The sequence below is a fragment of the Maylandia zebra genome, linkage group LG17 (assembly GCF_041146795.1).
Source record: "Maylandia zebra isolate NMK-2024a linkage group LG17, Mzebra_GT3a, whole genome shotgun sequence".
Lineage (NCBI taxonomy): Eukaryota > Metazoa > Chordata > Actinopteri > Cichliformes > Cichlidae > Maylandia > Maylandia zebra.
Genome location: NC_135183.1, coordinates 35,308,127 through 35,326,666, shown reverse-complemented (window position 1 = coordinate 35,326,666; position 18,540 = coordinate 35,308,127). Strand labels below are relative to the sequence as shown.

At 41.2% G+C, this 18,540-nt stretch overlaps 1 protein-coding gene across 2 annotated transcripts in view; it reads left to right on the top strand.

The window, feature by feature from the left end:
• The first annotated feature begins 625 nt into the window (after positions 1 to 625).
• The window catches only part of tafa5a (TAFA chemokine like family member 5a), a 167,786-nt gene continuing 149,871 nt past the window's right edge, over positions 626 to 18,540 (top strand). For both annotated transcript variants that reach the window (XM_004553939.3, XM_004553938.3), the window contains exon 1: positions 626 to 1,370. In XM_004553939.3, the coding sequence (XP_004553996.1) occupies positions 1,259 to 1,370 (112 nt within the window). In that variant the 5' untranslated portion in view covers positions 626 to 1,258. The remainder of the gene's footprint in view (positions 1,371 to 18,540) is intronic.

Sequence of the window (18,540 nt, the reverse complement as noted above, 5' to 3'; positions counted from 1 at the left end):
GACCTCTAACTAATAATGACTGTATGATGTGTATGGAAAATCCCCACCACAGAGAAGCACATAAACAGCAGCACAAGCAGAAAAATATCGGACCCCCCCACCTCCTCCTCACACCCCCACATCATCACTTTGTTAGTATCGCCCCTGTGTGTCGATATATTGCTGAAATGGGACAAACTCATCTTGATGTCACTGCAAAATAGTTCAAATCCCACATTTGCTCCAGAACAAATATCGACCGTTCGCGGGACGATCTCACGTTTTCAGACGTGATTGATTGGTAAAAATCAAAGCGGGGTATGTGAAATCGATACACTGTAAGCTGTAATTCACGCCGATTTAACGACGCAAAGCGATTGCTTTGGCGTAACAGCAAAAGACGCGACCTCAAGTGGCTTATTGCCTGACGTAATATCGATTATGTGGATGTTTCACTTTAGGCAAAAACACTTGGAGTCGCACAGTGCGCACTTTTTCCCTCTCCGTCTGCCTCTACCCCCTCCACTCTCCATCCTTCGGTTCCTTCTGTAAGCATGCTGTGATCTTCATCCACTCTGTGCCCAAACCGAGAGCTTGAAGGACCCCCCCCCCCCCCAATCTCTCTTTCTCTTTTATGACCAACCCTCTTTCATCCAGGCAGGCGTTTGTTCGCTGGATTTTATAAGAGCCTGTTTAATTACACATATATATTTTAAACACAGTCTATGAGCTACAGTGTCGGGGCTGCTGAGACTGAAGAGAATCGGGGAAACCTACCACAGGTGAAAGGAGCTTTTACGACGCTGCGGTACAGATGATTGAACACTTTAGCAGTAACTCAGCGCAATCTCCCCGCTTACCCTGACTGAAACGGGGCGGAAATTGAGGCTAAAACACCTTGGAACAACTAAAAAGGGACCAAGTTCTGTTTCCGAGCGAATCTAAAACCTGCTGCGTTGTTTCCCCAACTGGGCTTTCTGTGGAAGATGTGACCTTTTCTGTTGCGCCCCGTGGAGCAAATCACTGCTTTTTTTCCCTTTTGTTATTAGTTCTTTTTTTTCTTTTTTTTTCTTTTGTTTTTTCCACCCCCTAATCAGTTACTCGAGCTTGACATGTCTTTTTGTGGGATTACACGCGGAGATATGATCACTGTGAGAGACCGAGTTGGATTGTGAATTTACTGTCAGCGCTTTTTTTCTTCTTTATTTTTTCTTTATTTCTTCTTCCTTTTTTAAAACTTGTCTCCATAACGAAGGAAGTGCTCTAGCTGTTTTCTTCAATGGCTTCAGTGTCAAGGTTGGGAAGACGCAAAGATGCCAGTCGCTGGCCGAGAATGTCGTCAAGTTTCTGGGCTGTGCTGCTCCTGACAGCGCTGCTGCTTCTCTATTGCGGTAAGTCCTGCCGCTTTCCTCTCCTCTCTCTGTCTGTCACACGCTCTCTATTTTGACCACACACACACCCACAGTGGGTGACCGTGCCATGTGGGAAGGCTTTGACAACAAAATTATGTGAGTGGTATTGGCAATCGCTCTTAGCGTATTGATCTCAGTAGTTGTCGACGTGTCATATTCTTCTTTTTTCCCCCTATTGAAAAACACGCACGGGGATCACAGCTGCGCGTGCACATACTCACTTTAAAGCCCCTTCCTGCTCCTGTGTATGCAGACAGGCAGAATCAAGAGAAGCCCCTCACCACCACACACACAAATCCTCTCTCATAAAAAAACAGGGGAATGTGTCTCATTGTCTTGTGAAACTACTTTCTTTGGCTTGGAATAGGAGTGCGCCACAGGCCTAATTAAGTCTCATGTGACTCCCGTTAATTCTTATTCTATCTGTCTCTTCAACACACACACACACGCACCCATCTATCTCTTAAAGCTTCTCAGACTGACTGAGTGAGGTCAGGCTGTCATGCATCTGTCATCTCTGAAACACAGAATCCAAAAGATATACATAACAAATTCACATAATGTTAAAAGGTACAAATCTTATTATTATTATTTTAAATTTATGAATAAACCCTTTTTAGGTGGACAAATAGTACTCCAGGCAGTAATTCAAGAGTGCCTGAGGATAACCTTATTAGGCAAATGTATGCAAGTACAAGCACACACACACACACACACACACACACACACACACACACACACACACACACACACACACACACACACACACACACGCAATTTGCTCCTCTCTCTCTCTCTCTTTTGGGCTACTTCTCTGGCCATGGGTGTCTTTTCATTTCTTGTTCCCTGGCACCCTCACACCTTCTCTCCGTCTTGCTTTCCTTCTCTCGCTCAAACTGCCTCTGACTCACTTATGAGGAGAAATCCAGCTGGCACACAGAGCTTCAGTCTGCTATGTGTGAACAAAAAAAAGGAGGCTATGTGCAATAGCCATGATAAGCTCATGGAAAAAAAGAGGAAAGGGAAAAGTTATTTCATTAGCAGCTGAGCTAATGGTTAATGTAATCACCCTGTCCTCCAGTGCATTAGCTATGCTGGTGCTGTAACAGATTCGTACTGTGATCGTACTGAGTTTTCCTTACAGCGATGTGAACCGACCTCAGCTCGTTCATTTCCTTTTTACCTTTTTTTCCTTCTCTACAAAGGACACAAGATTGAGTTTGCTTTGTAATCACACAGACCTCAGGTTAATCAATGACAGGCTTAGTTTATAAGAGCCAAAGCTTCTGGAGGGGGACTTTTTATTCTTTTATGGTGCCTTCGGCCATGTGCCATTGATCTTCCGTTTGTGTCCAATCACGACACTTGGATGTTTGTTTCAGTCAGCAGTCTTGCTTTTTCCTTTTGCAAGGACCTCGACCTTTTTACCCAGTAACACAGCGAGCCTTCAGAGACTTAATAATCTGAGTGATAATCATTCCTGGATTTCCTCTTTTATGACCTCTTTACTCCACGCTGCTCAAACTGTGTTATTTGGTACCTTTTGTCCAACAGTCCGCCTTATGGGTATATTTCATTTTTGTTACCACCATTATTGGTCTATTAAACTCTAGTGCCGGGGCCGACTTTGTGTAATTTCCTCCCTTCTCGCTCCTCGTTTCATTTTTTTTCGTTGTTAATTTCCAAACATTTGAACTTGCAGCTCTGTAGATCGCACAACTCCCTTTCACTGTTAGCTTTGCCTTTCTTCTTGTGGGTTTCCTTTTACTCTGACCTTCCTCGACAGTGCAGTATTTCTGTTTTATACTTTTTGTATTTTTTTCTTACCCTCTACTTTGTTCATGTGTCCTCCGATGTCCCGGTCACACTGGGTTTGTTTGAGGTTTTTTTTTTCTTTTTCTTTTTTACATTTTTGTCTATCTTTGTCGCTGTTTTGTGCTTAACTTTCTTCTGCTTGAAATTTTTATGTTGTTTTCCCCCCACTCTTTGTAGCACTTGTTCTTTTATTCATTTCCTCTTTTTAACCAGATCTTTCAAACCAGTGGATCTCTGGGCTGAGCTGACCAATGCATGTCCTCTATGCTATTCTGTCTGAAGTCTCTGCTTTCTCAGCAGACTCTTCTCTTCTCTTCTCTTCTCTTCTCTTCTCTTCTCTTCTCTTCTCTTCTCTTCTCTTCTCTTCTCTTCTCTTCTCTTCTCTTCTCTTCTCTTCTCTTCTGATTGTTGTTTATTTTACAACCCAAGCATTCATTATCATATTGACTGCATCTCAAGACAATAATGATATTTGTGAGAGTGATCAATTCATTCTCACTACAAGATCAATATACATTAATGTAAGACAGGTGACATGTTTTTAGAAGCTGGAGCTTGTAAACCTTTGACAATTTTGTGTGAAAAATGACAGTTTTCAAGCAATTTACTGATTAATATTCTACTATTGATTGATTGTCTAATTTTTTTTTTTAAATGGCAGCTTTACTACAGCCTTCTACTCAAAATTAAGAAAGAAACCAATAAAACATGATTAACCATTGGTTTGTGTATATAAATGGTAATAATCACATACACACATGGTAGTTATTCATATATATTCTTACAAAAATTGTCCACAGTTTGTAAAGGATTTCAAGTTTTACTAGAAATTGATGTCCATGTTACTCACATGCATACAGAATCAGCATAACTGAAAAATGAAGCCAATGCTGAAGTTTCTAGAGTCTGCAGTTTTTCTAATGGCCTGCAGGGGGCATCTCTGGTTGCAAAAGATGCCAAGTTGTATAGAAGTTTATCAGAAAATGTCACTTTGGCTTTCTTCATTTATGACCTCAGTGAATCCTTTCCAGATGAGATTATGGGATCAGTTCATAATCTGAGCCCATAAATTGGTAGGTGGACCTACCAATTTCCAAAGTCTGATTATTTAATGCCTTGAGAGGAGCGTTTCCACCCTCACCATCTTTGTTGCAGAAAAATCAACCAACTCTCATCTTTCAGATGTGACGAGTAAGGGCAGGTCTGACTGTGAAACCGCTCACTGGCTATCGACCAAAGAGTGTGCAGTTTCATACTGCAGATAATACTTCAGTTTGAAACATAGCATGACCAAGATTTACAGAACAGATCTAACTTTTCATTCAGTATGATCCAAAATGAGTGACTGAACCAAAAACTCATCAGGAAAGTGTTTACAGAGATCAAGTTTAAAGGATGTTTTCCATGGACCTGTATAGAACTGGAAGTGTTTTTGCTAAAGTTCAGCACTGGTTTCATATCTATCTATCTATCTATCTATCTATCTATCTATCTATCTATCTATCTATCTATCTATCTATCTATCTATCTATCTATCTATCTATCTATCTATCTATCTATCTATCTATCTATCTATCTATCTATCTATCTATCTATCTATCTATTGAGATAGATACCAAAATAAGAAAGAAAATTCTCAAGTGTTTACAAAATGTGTTACATCTTAGAAAATGCATTTGTGTGATGGTTGGTAATGTATGGCTAATATCTGTGCCAAGGGCACTTTTGCTTTGCATTGTTGCTGTGTTTTACAGCCAAAAGGGTGGTGGTGGTGGAGCTCTGTGATTATGGCTATGACTCATATGGTGCCTGTCACCTAGAATCAACATCCAACTTCACACGATACACTGTCCTCTCCCAGGCCCTCGTGAGAGGAAGAGATTGAAGAGAGAACAGAGAGAGGCACGGGGTGGAGGGAAGAAAGGGAGAGAGAGAGAGAGAGAGAGAGAGAGAGAGAGAGAGAGCGAGAAGCAGAGGCACCGAATAAGGTGAGAGCAGCAGGTGACTTGATATCCCCTCTAATACCTTGATAAGGAAAGCAAGTGAGGCAAGAAGAAAGAGATGGAAAAAAGGGAGTATAAGGGGAAGGATGAAGGCAAAAGATATAAAGCAGTAAAGGAAAGACAAACCCTGCTGAGGGTGAAATAGAAGCCACGGTCAAGAGGGTGAAAGTGGCAAAAAAACAAAACTGAAAGGAGAAGACAAACATGAGGAGAGGAGAAAAAAGTAAAAGAGGGAGAGATAAATAAAAACAAGTCAACAACTGAAGTATTTGGAATGTACGTGTCGGTACTGGAAACATTAATCACACCAGAATGCTCCAGTACCTTTTGATTACATTACAAAGAAGCCAACAACAACGACAACAGCAACAAACAATATTGTATTCTGTGCACTAGCTCCCTCATCTGGAAGCTCTCAGCCGTGCATTTGTTTGCCAACGGCGCAATTATGTATTCATGAGACTGTAGCCCTGCATGTGAGCTCGGGGGAAGGCGGATGAGAGAGCCCACAAGGGTAGCTAATCAGTATGCTAATCTTAGCTTGGGATGGCTAAGGAATGTAACACGGCTGTGGTCTGGGTCTGAACTGCAAACACACTGAGAGAGGCAGAGACAGCAGAGAGCGAGGTAAGACAGAGTAACAAGTAGAGAAACTGGAAGCAAGAGAACGAGGAGGAGGAAGTGATAGAGACGAAGAAAGGAAGAGAGGTCACGCACAACTCTTTTCTTATAGCAGCCTTCATTTTTAGGCATGTAGCAACTGCTGATTCATTCCACCCTTGGATACAATGTTGCGTGCAGGTACATACACCTCTGGCACAGGCACATGCACACTCAGATCTGAGCCCTGAAAAGCAGAGACAGTAATGAACGTAACATCAAAGCAGGCACGCAGGTTACACCGGGGCACACAAACGAGCGAAACGTCATCAAGGTCGTTCAGGAACATCAATCACCTATTTGCACATACATGACCACCCTGTAAAGATACAGACTTTATAAAATGCTGAAAGGTCAGACACACACACAAAGAAACAAAAACAAACAAACACACACACACGTGCATGCATTCCCCTGCTGTCAGGCTCGAAAGCTTAAAGCCATTCTCATCACATCACTCTGTCGCTCAGCGTGGTATCCTGTGTTTCCTGCCTGTTTGTTTATGGGTCGCTGTACTTCTGCAGCTGTATCAATAGGTTGTTAACTGTTACTGGTTTACTGAGAATTGCAGGCCTGGGGGCATTTCAAACCATCGCCCAAAGAGCTCAAAACACACGGTCATGCATCTGTGGTGATTCGCCAAGGCTTACATGTGCTCAAGTGCACACACACACACACACACACACACACACACACACACACACACACGCACACACACACACACACACACACACGCATAATCTGTTGCTGTTGCGAGGCTGGTTTGCCAGCGGAGAAGACAGGACTTGACTGACCTGAAAAAAAAGAAAAGACGCAAGAACTTGTAGGTGAACGCGCGCACTTATTTTAATATCTTATCCTATTTTCAGCATAGCCTGGAGCTTCTTCCTCTGCAGGGAGGGAGGCAGAGAGAGCAGCCACTGTCAGGGAACGGCAGAAAGGCTTGCAGATGGCCTGGGGACGCAAATTCATAAAGAGTCAACTTGTTGAGTTTTTCCACAGAGAAAGCAAAGAGCCACATTACGGACCGCCGGAAATGGGGCCAGGGATCGCATGCATATTTGAGCAACTTTTTAAAAGGTAGCTTTGCAAAATTTAAAGACCATGATGAGTGTCATTTGAAGGGGAGGAGGAGCGTTTGCTGTTATCACGTAATGACCATACTACTTATCGGCAGTGTCGAGCTTAGTAAGGCGAAGAACTAATATTGAGGCTTTGGCAACTTAGAGTATAAAATTTTAAGTGGATATGGAAACTTTTTTAGTGTGTGGAAGGATATGGCAGCATGGCCACAGGCAGTATTTTCTGTTTTTCCTTGTTCTGTTTTACGTGTAGCACTTGTGTCAATTCATTGATGGTATCTGCTGTGTGGAAATGATCAGTACGTTTTTGTTTGGTGTGCTGTAAGTACTTTTGGCTCTCTCTAAGGCAATCTATCATCCTGTAAGTTTTAAAAAGGTTTGCACATTTGGGACTGTGATACCACTTCATAAATACTCTTGTTAATAAATCAGAATTTAATAGCTTATTTGCTAGTTTGTAAAGCTCATTTTATATACGTATTACTTAGGTTCAACTGTGACTTTATGGGGAGCAATAGGAGTCTAATACTCAAGCAGTTGGTTGCATCCACTTTAGGTGACCCCTTTGGTCTACAACAAAATATTTTAGCAGCTAAGGGTGGGCTCTTATTACAATTTTGGAAAGACAAACTTTGTACTCTAAATACCTGCTAACTTTGCAGGTATTTAGAGTACCAAAGTGCATAGTGTTTTCATTAGCTTCAGCTGTATGCTAATGAGCAAATATTAGCATGTTAACATACTAAATTAAGATGCTGTACTTAACATCACATTTGAATTTCAGAGAATGTAGGGAGAATAAGGCTAGGGCATTGTCGGAAGTTGTTCTTTAAATGAATTAGTAGGCTATCATTAAACAGTAAAAAGCTTGGTTAGCAAGCTGTAGCCATAAACTGGATGGGTGCTACACACAAGAGGTAATACCTGATAATTCGGGATAAGTAACACCCAGGTAAAGAGAAGGGCTGCAACTCACACCTGGCTATACTAAAATACTTGTATAGAAATGTTTAGAACTCTGGTGCATGTGTGAAAATGGATATTGTTACTATTACCAAACCACTGTTAGCATTTAACTCAAGCTAGTACTGTGCGTTAGTAGAACTTCATAGATTTACTTGCATGAAGAGGCTCAGTTCTGTTAAAGGAAAACATCAAACCAACGTTTTCTTAAAAACTTGAAAAAAAAAATCAGTTGATTTACATCAAAACACACATAACAAACAGAACTGCTTAGAAGTAACAGATGCATTGCTCTTCCACACCGTCACTGAATTAATGAATGCTGGCCTTTTAGGTAAATACTCTATTTAAGCCTTTTAGACATAAAACTCACAAATGAAGGTAAACACTCAGTTACATTCCCAGTACTTCTATTTCCGGTATTATTGATGTGTATTTCTGGGCTTCTGGTTAATAATATTGATTTTAGGTATACAAAATACAAAAAATATGCACATACACTGTGTGCTGCAAACATGTAGTGACTGAATATCCAAGCAAAATACAAAGATGATGCTGACTTGTAAGAACAACCTGTTCCTCCAAAGCTGCTTTCATGGCCCCAGAACAGTTAGCAGCTACTCTGGTGGTGGATGCTTCTCTGGTGTCCTGGATTGTTGATTACCTGACAGGAAGACCACAATATGTACATCTCCCACAGTGTGTGTCTGACAAGGTGATTAGCAACACAGGGGCACCACAGGGGACTGTCCTCTCCCCCTTCCTCTTCACCCTCTACACCACAGACTTCAGCCACTGCACAGAGACCTGCCATCTTCAGAAGTTTTCTGATGACTCTGCGGTGGTTGGATGCATCAGCAGGGATGATGAGACAGAGTACCGGGCTGTGGTCGACTCCTTTGTCACGTGGTGTGAGCAGAATCATCTGCAGCTCAACGTGGCAAAGACCAAGGAACTGATCGTGGACTTCAGGAAGACCAGGAAACACTTGACCCCTGTTTCAATCCAGGGGGTCAGTGTTGACATTGTGGAGGACTATAAATACCTTGGAGTACACATTGACAATAAACTGGACTGGGCTAAAAACACCACAGCACTTTACAGGAAGGGCCAGAGTCGTCTCTATTTTTTGAGGCGACTGAGGTCCTTCAACATCTGCCAGAAAATGCTGAGGATTTTCTATGAGTCTGTGGTGGCCAGTGCGATCCTCTATGCTGTTGCATGCTGGGGGAGCAGGCTGAGGGTCGCAGATGACAACAGACTTAATAAACTGATCCGTAAGGCCAGCAATGTTGTGGGGATGGAGCTGGACTCCCTCAAGGTGGTGTCGGAGAGGCGGATGCTGTCCAAGATAAAGACAATGTTGGATAACACCTCCCACCCACTCCATGACATGTTGGTCAGTCACAGGAGCTCGTTCAGTGAGAGATTGAGATTACCGAAAAGCACCACTGAACGACACAGGAAATCATTCCTGCCTGTGGCCATCTCCCTGTACAACGCATCCACTTAACACACTGTTTGCTGCTACAACTACACATGTTTCTTTTCCAAATATTTATTTATAAGTGACTTATGTATGTATGTATGTATATATATGTATATATTGTACTATTCTTAGTTAGCATATTGTCTGTCTTGTCTTAATGTTGGTTTAAAATGGAGCACTGTAACAAAAAATAATTTCCCCCAGGGATCAATAAAGTATTCTGATTCTGATTCTGATTCTGATTCTGAGCTACAACAGTTTGTGAAGTTGTTTACACAGAGATGCAGTAAAAGTTTCATCAAAGCTTCTTCCTTGTCTCCTTGCTTCATCTTCAACAGACTCTCCTTTTTTCTCTGTTCCATCACCTGCACCTTTGTAACCAGACTCTGCTGTGTAAAGGGGGAAAAAAAAGAAAACATAGATGTCATAATGGCATGCTAATATGCTGTGACATTTACTTAATGTGAAAACAAATTGCAAAGTGTTTGCTGTTTGCAGTTAGGCAAAGTATCACCGTAGCCGCCTCCATGGCTAATTGCACCTTAAATGCTCCGTGTCCCATCGTGAATTAATTTGCTGTCGATGTGACTTTAATTACCATTAAAACCACATGTGCAATATTTACATATCATGTTATGAGTGGTGTATGACTGCAGGGCTCAACAGGTCACAGCTCAAAGAAAAGGGTTGTTTGTGTATAATAATTGTACATGGTATGCAAATGTGAACTTCTCGTCCAGCTCTCCAGTGACAATAAAAATGCGGATTTTCTTATTCCGGAGCCTCATTCTGAGCTTTTGACAGAGAAAATGTGATTAATGGTACATTTTTTGTAACCAATTCTGTAAATTGCGTGAGATGGCTTAATTGGGTCGAAATCCAGACAGAGACTCACGATGTGCTCCTGCCCCGAGAGGATTGGCGGATGTGCACTTGTGCTTGTTTTGCCTAGGGCTAGTGAGCCCATTCAGACAGAGATGCTAAAGCTACTCCCCTTTATTACTGCAAGAAGCAATTGCTTGGAAGAAAATGCCAGAATGGTGCTTTGAATTCCTGCAGGGGCCCATCACTGAGACTCAGCCCACGGAGCTGAGACAGCTAGCATCTGGAGCAAAGACATGGCGGTAAAGTGGAGAAAGGAATAGGGGGAGGAGGGAGATTTCAGAGAGAGAGGGAAAGAGGGAGCAGGATGGCAGGGAGGCAATGAGAATGAGAGAGTAGGGGAAGGAAGCGAGATAGACATAGCGCACATGGGAGACAGAGAAATGGTGAGCATGAGACAGAGAGAGCAAGGGGTTGACGGGGGAGCAGTAGAAAGAGCTTGGGGGGGGGGGGGGGGGGGGGGGGGGAAGGACGCGCAAGCAATGAGACAAAAGACAGACAGACGAGAACACTCAGACGGTCCACCAATTGACAGCCGGTTGGGGAATAAAGTCAGCTAACACAATGAAGCAGTCGGCAGACAGACTTGCCGCAGAGTAGCCGAGAGGCTCTCAGAAGTAGAAACAAATATTACATTAGAAGAGACAGAAGCCATTTGTCACAGTGGGAGGCCTGAGAGGTAGTTAAGCTGCAGAATATAGGGACCCGTGGCCTGGTTGATGCATGTCGCCACGATGAGGAAATTGTGCTGAAGTCAACTCCATTCAATCAATTGTCTGGTGTCCTTCAGTGACTCTCGTGCTTAACAAGATAACACCGGCGCAAAGTTTCGCCAGCCCAACTCTTGAGAACTTGTTATGGGGCCTTGAGGGCCTCCCCTTAGTCCTTTTCTTCCTCCTTTTCCTTCCATTCATGCCCACAGCTTGTCAGCCACACCATCTCCACATCAAGGCTACAGTTCAGTGTTAATGTTTTTAGAAGATAAATCTTTGGGGCGTTTATGATCTAAATGACAGCTGCACTCAGTCGGCACCCACATGCGAGAGGCAGTTGAGATTCTGAAATGGTTTCAAGGATTGTCTGTCAGTCAGACACCTGGTGGCTCGGTCAGTCGGTCGGTCTGAGTTTTCGCTCTGTGCCCCACGGTGCATTACTTGGCCCTTGGTTTGAAATGGCTTATTTCAATAATAGCTGGAGTATGTATGTAACAACAAAAGCATCTGTTTTCTTACTTTCAGCCTTTACCTTTCTCCCTCTCCTTGTATCGTTCCATTCCTCCCTCTTTCCCTTTCTCCTTCTCCTCAACCTAAGCTGCTGACACTATGATTGATATGGAAATTACATTGTGCTTGCCCTCATTTATCTTGCAGCGTTGCTTGTTGCTGCTCCAACAACCATTTTGGGATGCAGAAACAAACTGATCTGCAGCTGCTGTTGCAGAGAGAAAAAGAAATATATAGTAAAGATTTGATTTGAGACCGTGTGTAGCCCAGTGGATGAGGAAGGTTTCCTGTTTTAATGGAAAAACTACCACTGTGCCTACGAGGCGGTAACCTTAATCTTTCCTGAGGCACATATGAAGTCTCGGAAGCAGCAAGTATTACTAACCAGATAAGTCAAACATATCATGGAATAGACAAATACATAAATAAAACAATGCAGTTAAAAAGCTAAATGTACTTATGGATCTAAAACCTTTTTGGTTTTTCTTGTTTTGTTTTTTACCTCCAAGTCACCCATGAAAATGAATTTCTACATTCCATGTCCTTTTTGGGGGTCATAGCACACATTTACTCTAATTATTTTGCAGTCAAAACAATTTCCATTTTCTTCTTTTATGCAGTTGATTAAATGCCACCAAAAAGCTGCCAGATTACCCCTCTTTGTCTACTGAAGGAATATTAAACTGGATGCTCCTCAGCACAAATAACAATATGAACTGCCACATTCTGAATGTCTGTTATCATTTTAGCTCATTAACAACTGATCCAATGGAGCCACTTTTAACCGCTCCCGTATTGCAAGGGAGTCACCACAGCAGGTTCAATTCCAATTTTATTTAAATAGCACTAAATCCCAATAACAATTGTCTCAAGGCGCATTATATATTCTAAGGTGAAGACTTTACAATAACGCAGAGAAAAAAGATGAAAACCCCAACAATCATATGACCTCCTATGAGCAAGCGATTTGGTGACAGTGGGACAGAAAAACTCCCTTTTAACAGGAAGAAACTTCCAGCAGAACCAGGCTCATGTAGGGACAGCCATCTGCTGCAACCAGTTGGTTGGTTGCTGTTTAAGAGAGCCAGAGATGAATAATAACTAGTGATTAAATGTAGAGTGGTGTATAAACACACTCCATAGCTCCATATATTTGATTTGGAAAAGTTTTACACCAGATGCCTTTCCAGACACAGCCCCAAAGAGGAGTGGTTTATTTGGCAAAGAGTGAACCAGTGACCTTTTATTTGCCAAGCTAATATGTAACCCAGTACACTATGGCGCTACACTACTTACTGAGCCAGTAGAAGTTCTGATTTCAGGTGTTTATTCATTTAATTTATGCATTCATGACACCTCTATTACAACAAAGTTACTCAGCTACCCAAGTTATTCCCATCAGTCCGTTTGTCCATCCATCCATCCATCCATACATACATCCAGCCATTCAGCCATTCATTTTCTTCCATTTATTCAATATAGCCACTGTGCAATCAGCCACTGGTTTCCCATTCTTTTGTCATTTAGATGGCAGTCTAGAATTAACACCAGTCAGCTAATGCTATCAAACCTGGTTAGAAATTACTGCTACTGTTTGGGTACGTTGCACAGATAACTAAGATAACTGATAATTAGTGTGACATAAGTTGTAAATAAAACGCTAGTTCTTCACTTTACAAAACTGCAGCACATTCTTCTTGTCGTTCTTTTTACATTAAATGGAAAATATAACGGCACCCGCTGGTGGGCTACCAGCCTACTAATGGCCAACTTTCAATCTTAATGTAATTTGAACTGGTAAGTTGTGAAAAATGAATCCCCCGACAGTTGTCATGATGTAAGACATCAGCTATAAAGGCCTGTTTGTTGGCTGTAAATATGTTTATTTCTGTCATGAAGTTGGGCATTGTGACATTGGAGTTTTTGAGTCACTTTTGGAGCCAGCCTGAAGCGGCCATTAGTGGAACTGGATTTTTGGCAGCTCCTAAATGGCTTCACATGTCCTCTGGGATACAAGTCTCTCTAGTTAGGATGTTATTAGAAGGTAACATCCAAATAGCTGTATCCTCTGTACAGCTATTATTTTAAACTGTAACATATAAAAAAATTTCTCCTGTGATAAATGTGCTTGTTTGCTTGATGTTACTCATTTACAGTCAGAACGCCACTCTCTAATCCAACAGATGTTCGAGATGTGACATAAAATTCTGAAGGCAGCAAGTTTCATTGGAGCTTGGAAACTCAGTAAAATTGCCCACTGGAGTTTCTTTTTGCAATGCGAATGATGGAGTCTACATTAGTTAGGATTTAAAAACCAGTGTATAATCCTGACCCCACATTACAGCAGCAGGTAAAACAGAAAACACAAGAGGATGTTTCTGCCTAGAAAGAGACGAGGCAGTCAGATGAAATAAGTAGCTGTTGCAGTTTTAGCTTCTTGTGAGTCTCTTAAAGCTTCCTGGAACCTTTAACAAAATTTCAATGCAAGATGTTAATTTGATAGATGTATTTTTCTACCTTTTAACAGTTGTGTGAACAGCAGAAGAATGATGGGGCATCTTTACTGATGGGTATTTTATGGTATAGTTAGAGTACTCACTTTACAGCCTAGGCCCCAGTCATCACCAGCTAGAATTGTCTCTTGTACAGGTGTGTCCCTCTGCAATATACTTCTTCCAGAACATTGCCATTGCCTGAACACTGAGCTCAAAAATGGGCAGAATCTCTCTCTTTTGCTCTGATTATTACCAAAGTAAGTATTACCAATCAAGATGGAAGCAATAGAAGCCTAAACAGTTTTACACCACTACTCAAGTACTTCATGGCGAAATTTACATTGAATTAAGCCAGTTGCTAATCTAAAAACCTTGTCATATACATGTTTGCTTATGCTGTCCAGGTCTTGTGCCCAATGACGAGCATGCTAAGCTGACGGCTGCCATTTTTGTATCAACTGCTTTGCATATTGTGTTTGGCCAGTTTCACTCAGACTAAACCACCTAAGGAAGTGTCAGGTGTCTCCTAAAAATTGCTAAAGCATAAATTTCCTCATATATTTTCTCTTAATATCAGATCGTTTTAGCGAGCCTTGCACTTCTGTGACCCCAAATTGTGCTCTAGACACTCCAAAAGCCATACTACTTTGATGATCTGGTCTAGAAGTACACTCATGCAGCACTAGCTGCTTGCAGAGATGTCTTTTTATTTTTTAGAAATATGAATAAATACACTGCTGTGGTTTGTGCAAGTTAGATTATTTTGTCAGCCATCACCTCTGGGGCCCTGTCGTGTAAAAGGAGATCCCCGTCTTCTTTTTTTTTCTCTTTACCCTCGTGACACAGTCTGAGGGAGAGATGGGCAAGACAGAGCTAGAGAGCCAGAGATGCAAGCGAGGAAACTCAGAAAAGAGTGTGAGAGGCAGAGGGGTGGGACAGAAGGTTAGTACTGCTGCAAGGGATACAGTAGAAAATGTTGCCTGAAAGTGTTCACTGAGCTGCGGCAGTCTAACTCCTGCTGTTACCCCTAGACATGCTGAAGCATGCCTCTTTATGCATGCATGGGATGCTGGAGGAGATTTTTTTTTATTTCTCTCATGCACTTTTGCTATCTCAGTTACCCCCACCCACCCACCCCACTCCTCAGTGCACACACTCTCCCCACAAGCCACTGTCAGTGATAAACCCTTCCATTGTCGTAGCGACAGCATAACATGCGAGTTATGTCTGCCTCTTTAGGTTTGAAGAGCTCATTACAACATCTGTGCAGAGATCCTATGGGCAACATTTCACTGTATGTGACATGACCAGTGTACTGTAGGCAGCCAGCTTACTGCATTCAGTTAAAAGTCATGGTTTCTTTTTATTTCACGCTGTTAACTCCTCCCTGGGTTCTATTCGTGTAAGATATCATCTGGGAACGCATTCAGATGGTACAAATGCACAAATGACACGTTTTGACTCTGATAATTTAATACGATATTGGACTAACGCTGAAGAAAACATCTAATGTAATCTTAGGCAAAAAACAGAACATTGTCAGTCATGAAAAAGATACAATCTGCATAATTTCAGGGCCATTGCTGACCAGATGGCCCCTGTGTGAATGTGATTTTTGCTCAACCATTCATAGCTGTGTCTTTAACGGGAGCCAAGTTCTTTAAATCATCTACATTTATTCTGCTGAAATGGGTGCAGAAATTTGAAATCTTACAATCTGAATGAATTACTTTCTAAACTATCAGTCTGCATTGAATCGTCCGCAAAATTCAGTTCCTATTTTACTGTTCACTGTTTGAAAAGTTTTGCTACATAAATGTAAAAAGGTGTAATTGCTGAGCTCTCCATTCTTCATGTGCTTTGTGTTGTTAGGTTCAGGGAATATTAAAGGGCAGGTAAAATATGTAACTTTGTTTAAACCGGTTAAAGTTAACAGATTGTTTTAGTGACAGAAATCCTTGCCTTGATGTCGGTGTAGTGACCCAAGGCTATGGCAGAGGCCCGAGTTCAAATCTGCTCCAAAGCCATTTACAGCATGTCTACCCTCTGCTCTCTCTCCCAGCTTTCCTGTCTTGTTTCCACTGTTATATCTCAGTAAAGACCCCCAAAGTACTCCTTTCCTTATCCAAACTAATCTCACCTTTTTACTTATCTCAAATTTGCTCACAACAACTATGAAGAGATTGTGAAAAGCGTTGTTATAGATAATAAAAAAACAATATCGATCAGCTTAAAACTCAAAATATTTGTCAATTTATTGACTGAACAACTTCAAAAATGGATTAAGTGATTTAAAAACATGAAATTACATTAGATTTTAAGGATTTGACCTTTACAAAGTTCAGAATTATTATTTGTCATTGCTTTATTGTATTTGGGTTAGATAGCACTATAACTTGTTAATGTTGGGGTAAAGGTTTCGAAATAAAAAAGCTAAAAAAAATATTGTGATGATCTTATGTAATTATATTACCATGTAATTATCAATTATTATGTTTGGTAATAACAATGTTGGTAGTTTGCATTAAGTTACCAAACTACTTTTATTAATTTCAACCTTTAAATCAGTTTTCCTTTATTTTTTCCTCCTTATTACTGTGTTACATCAATTTTGGTCTATACTGATACCAATCAATTAGAATCAATTAGTTGTTTTTTTTTTTAATTGGGTAATTATTGAATTAATACCTTTTGTACTGAACAGTTACCCCATGTAGAGTGCCAGCATGTAAGAAGAAGAAAATGAATCTTCAACTGCTGGTGTGCATAAAATAACCAGCTACAGCTGCAAAATGCTGCACTGAGCAGTTTAACTTTTGAAGTACACTTCCTGACTTGACTTGACTATGAATATTCCTATGATTATTTAAGCAGCATGTTAACCTATAAATTAACTCATTCACTGCCAGCCATTGGCAGTGAATGAGTTAAACCCATTGACTCATTCACTGCAATTGACGGCTATAGACGTCAATGGCAGTGAATGAGTTAAAATAGTGTTTTTGCACTGTGATATTATTTATTTAGGATCTAGTAAGCATTCTCAACCACTGCCATTGGCTTGGGATTTTGAGTCTTCCCCCTCCAATCATGTAGCTGTCAGTCACATGTTATGGTGTACATATTGCAGGGGAAAATTTTCAGTAACCGTTTTGCACATACATTACGAGCATATGTACATTTTGTATTAACAGCTGAAAAATCAATAATGAGATATTTCTACAGATTTGTTACTTGGTGTTGTGTCCACCAAGTAACAAATGGCACTGTACCTCCTGCACCTCTCAAATCATGAATAATTGCAACTCTATAGCAATTGTGTAATTGCTATAGACCAAATTGTATATCATTGACTCAGGGCAGTACTGAATTCCATATATAATACTGGGGGGTGATTTCATTTTGATGAAAAATGATCTGTTATCACAGGAAGATGCATGTGTCATCCGCTCCCCAATTAAATCAGAAGCTTTCTGTAGCAAGCGTTGTTTGATGAATCAATCCTACACACTCACATAAATGTAATTACTTCATTGGTCAATGTCTGGGGAGACCACATTGAGCTCTGTGTACCCAAAGCTTCAACAGAAAAAATGAATGGAGAGAACTCCTCACCATTTCACCCTCCTCTTCATCTCCTGTAGGATCTGTCCCGTACAACTTAATTATAAGTATAATCATTCCGTAAGAGCAAAAGTTATCCCTTTATCAATTCCGTTTGGCCCCTGGACGACATTACAAGCAGGATATGAGTTTCACATCAAAGTAGCTTGTACCCCCATTCATACCCACCTACACCCAAACACACATACACAATTTATCACTTTGCAGCACTCTACCAAAGAAGGGCATGTATTATTCAACAACATGCTAACGTCAATTAAAGAGGGATCACATAAAAAAAATGAGTCATTTCTTTTTTTAATTCTCCTTACCTCTCAGCTATTGCGGTGGGGGTGGAGGGTGGTTGACATCTGTTGTTATGGGTGCTGTTGCGGAAAGGTGGTGATCATACGACGGGTGTTCTGGTTTTTTTTTTGTATTCTAATCCCATCTTGCATAGAGAGGACAGATGTTGGCAAGCTAATTAACAAATCCTTGGGCGATGTTGAAGTACGTCTTCGCGTTCAGAGGCTGCGGGAGGGAAGGGAGATGTTTTGTTGGATCATAGACTGTCAGCATATCAATACGCAAACATGCACATGTAACTAGTTTATGGGTGCCGGTAGTAGCATTCACTCTCTCCCCTCCGCCACCGCCAACTAATTCCCCAGCTTCTGGAGTGACACGTGAGTCTGAGAGCAAGGGAAACCAAAGTGAGAGACACAAGGCACAGAAGAGGTGGGGTGGCTCTCTTTCCATTTCCTGTTGACACGGCATGTCATCACCAGCCATCAGCTGTTGCTGTTTTATGTGCAGTGAGACGGAGGCATCATATTATTGCTTTGATGAATCTGATAAAAAGTAAACAGAATATTTCAACACTTTTGCATCAGAGGGGTATGTAATAACTTGGAATTCATTTTCACAGCAGTTG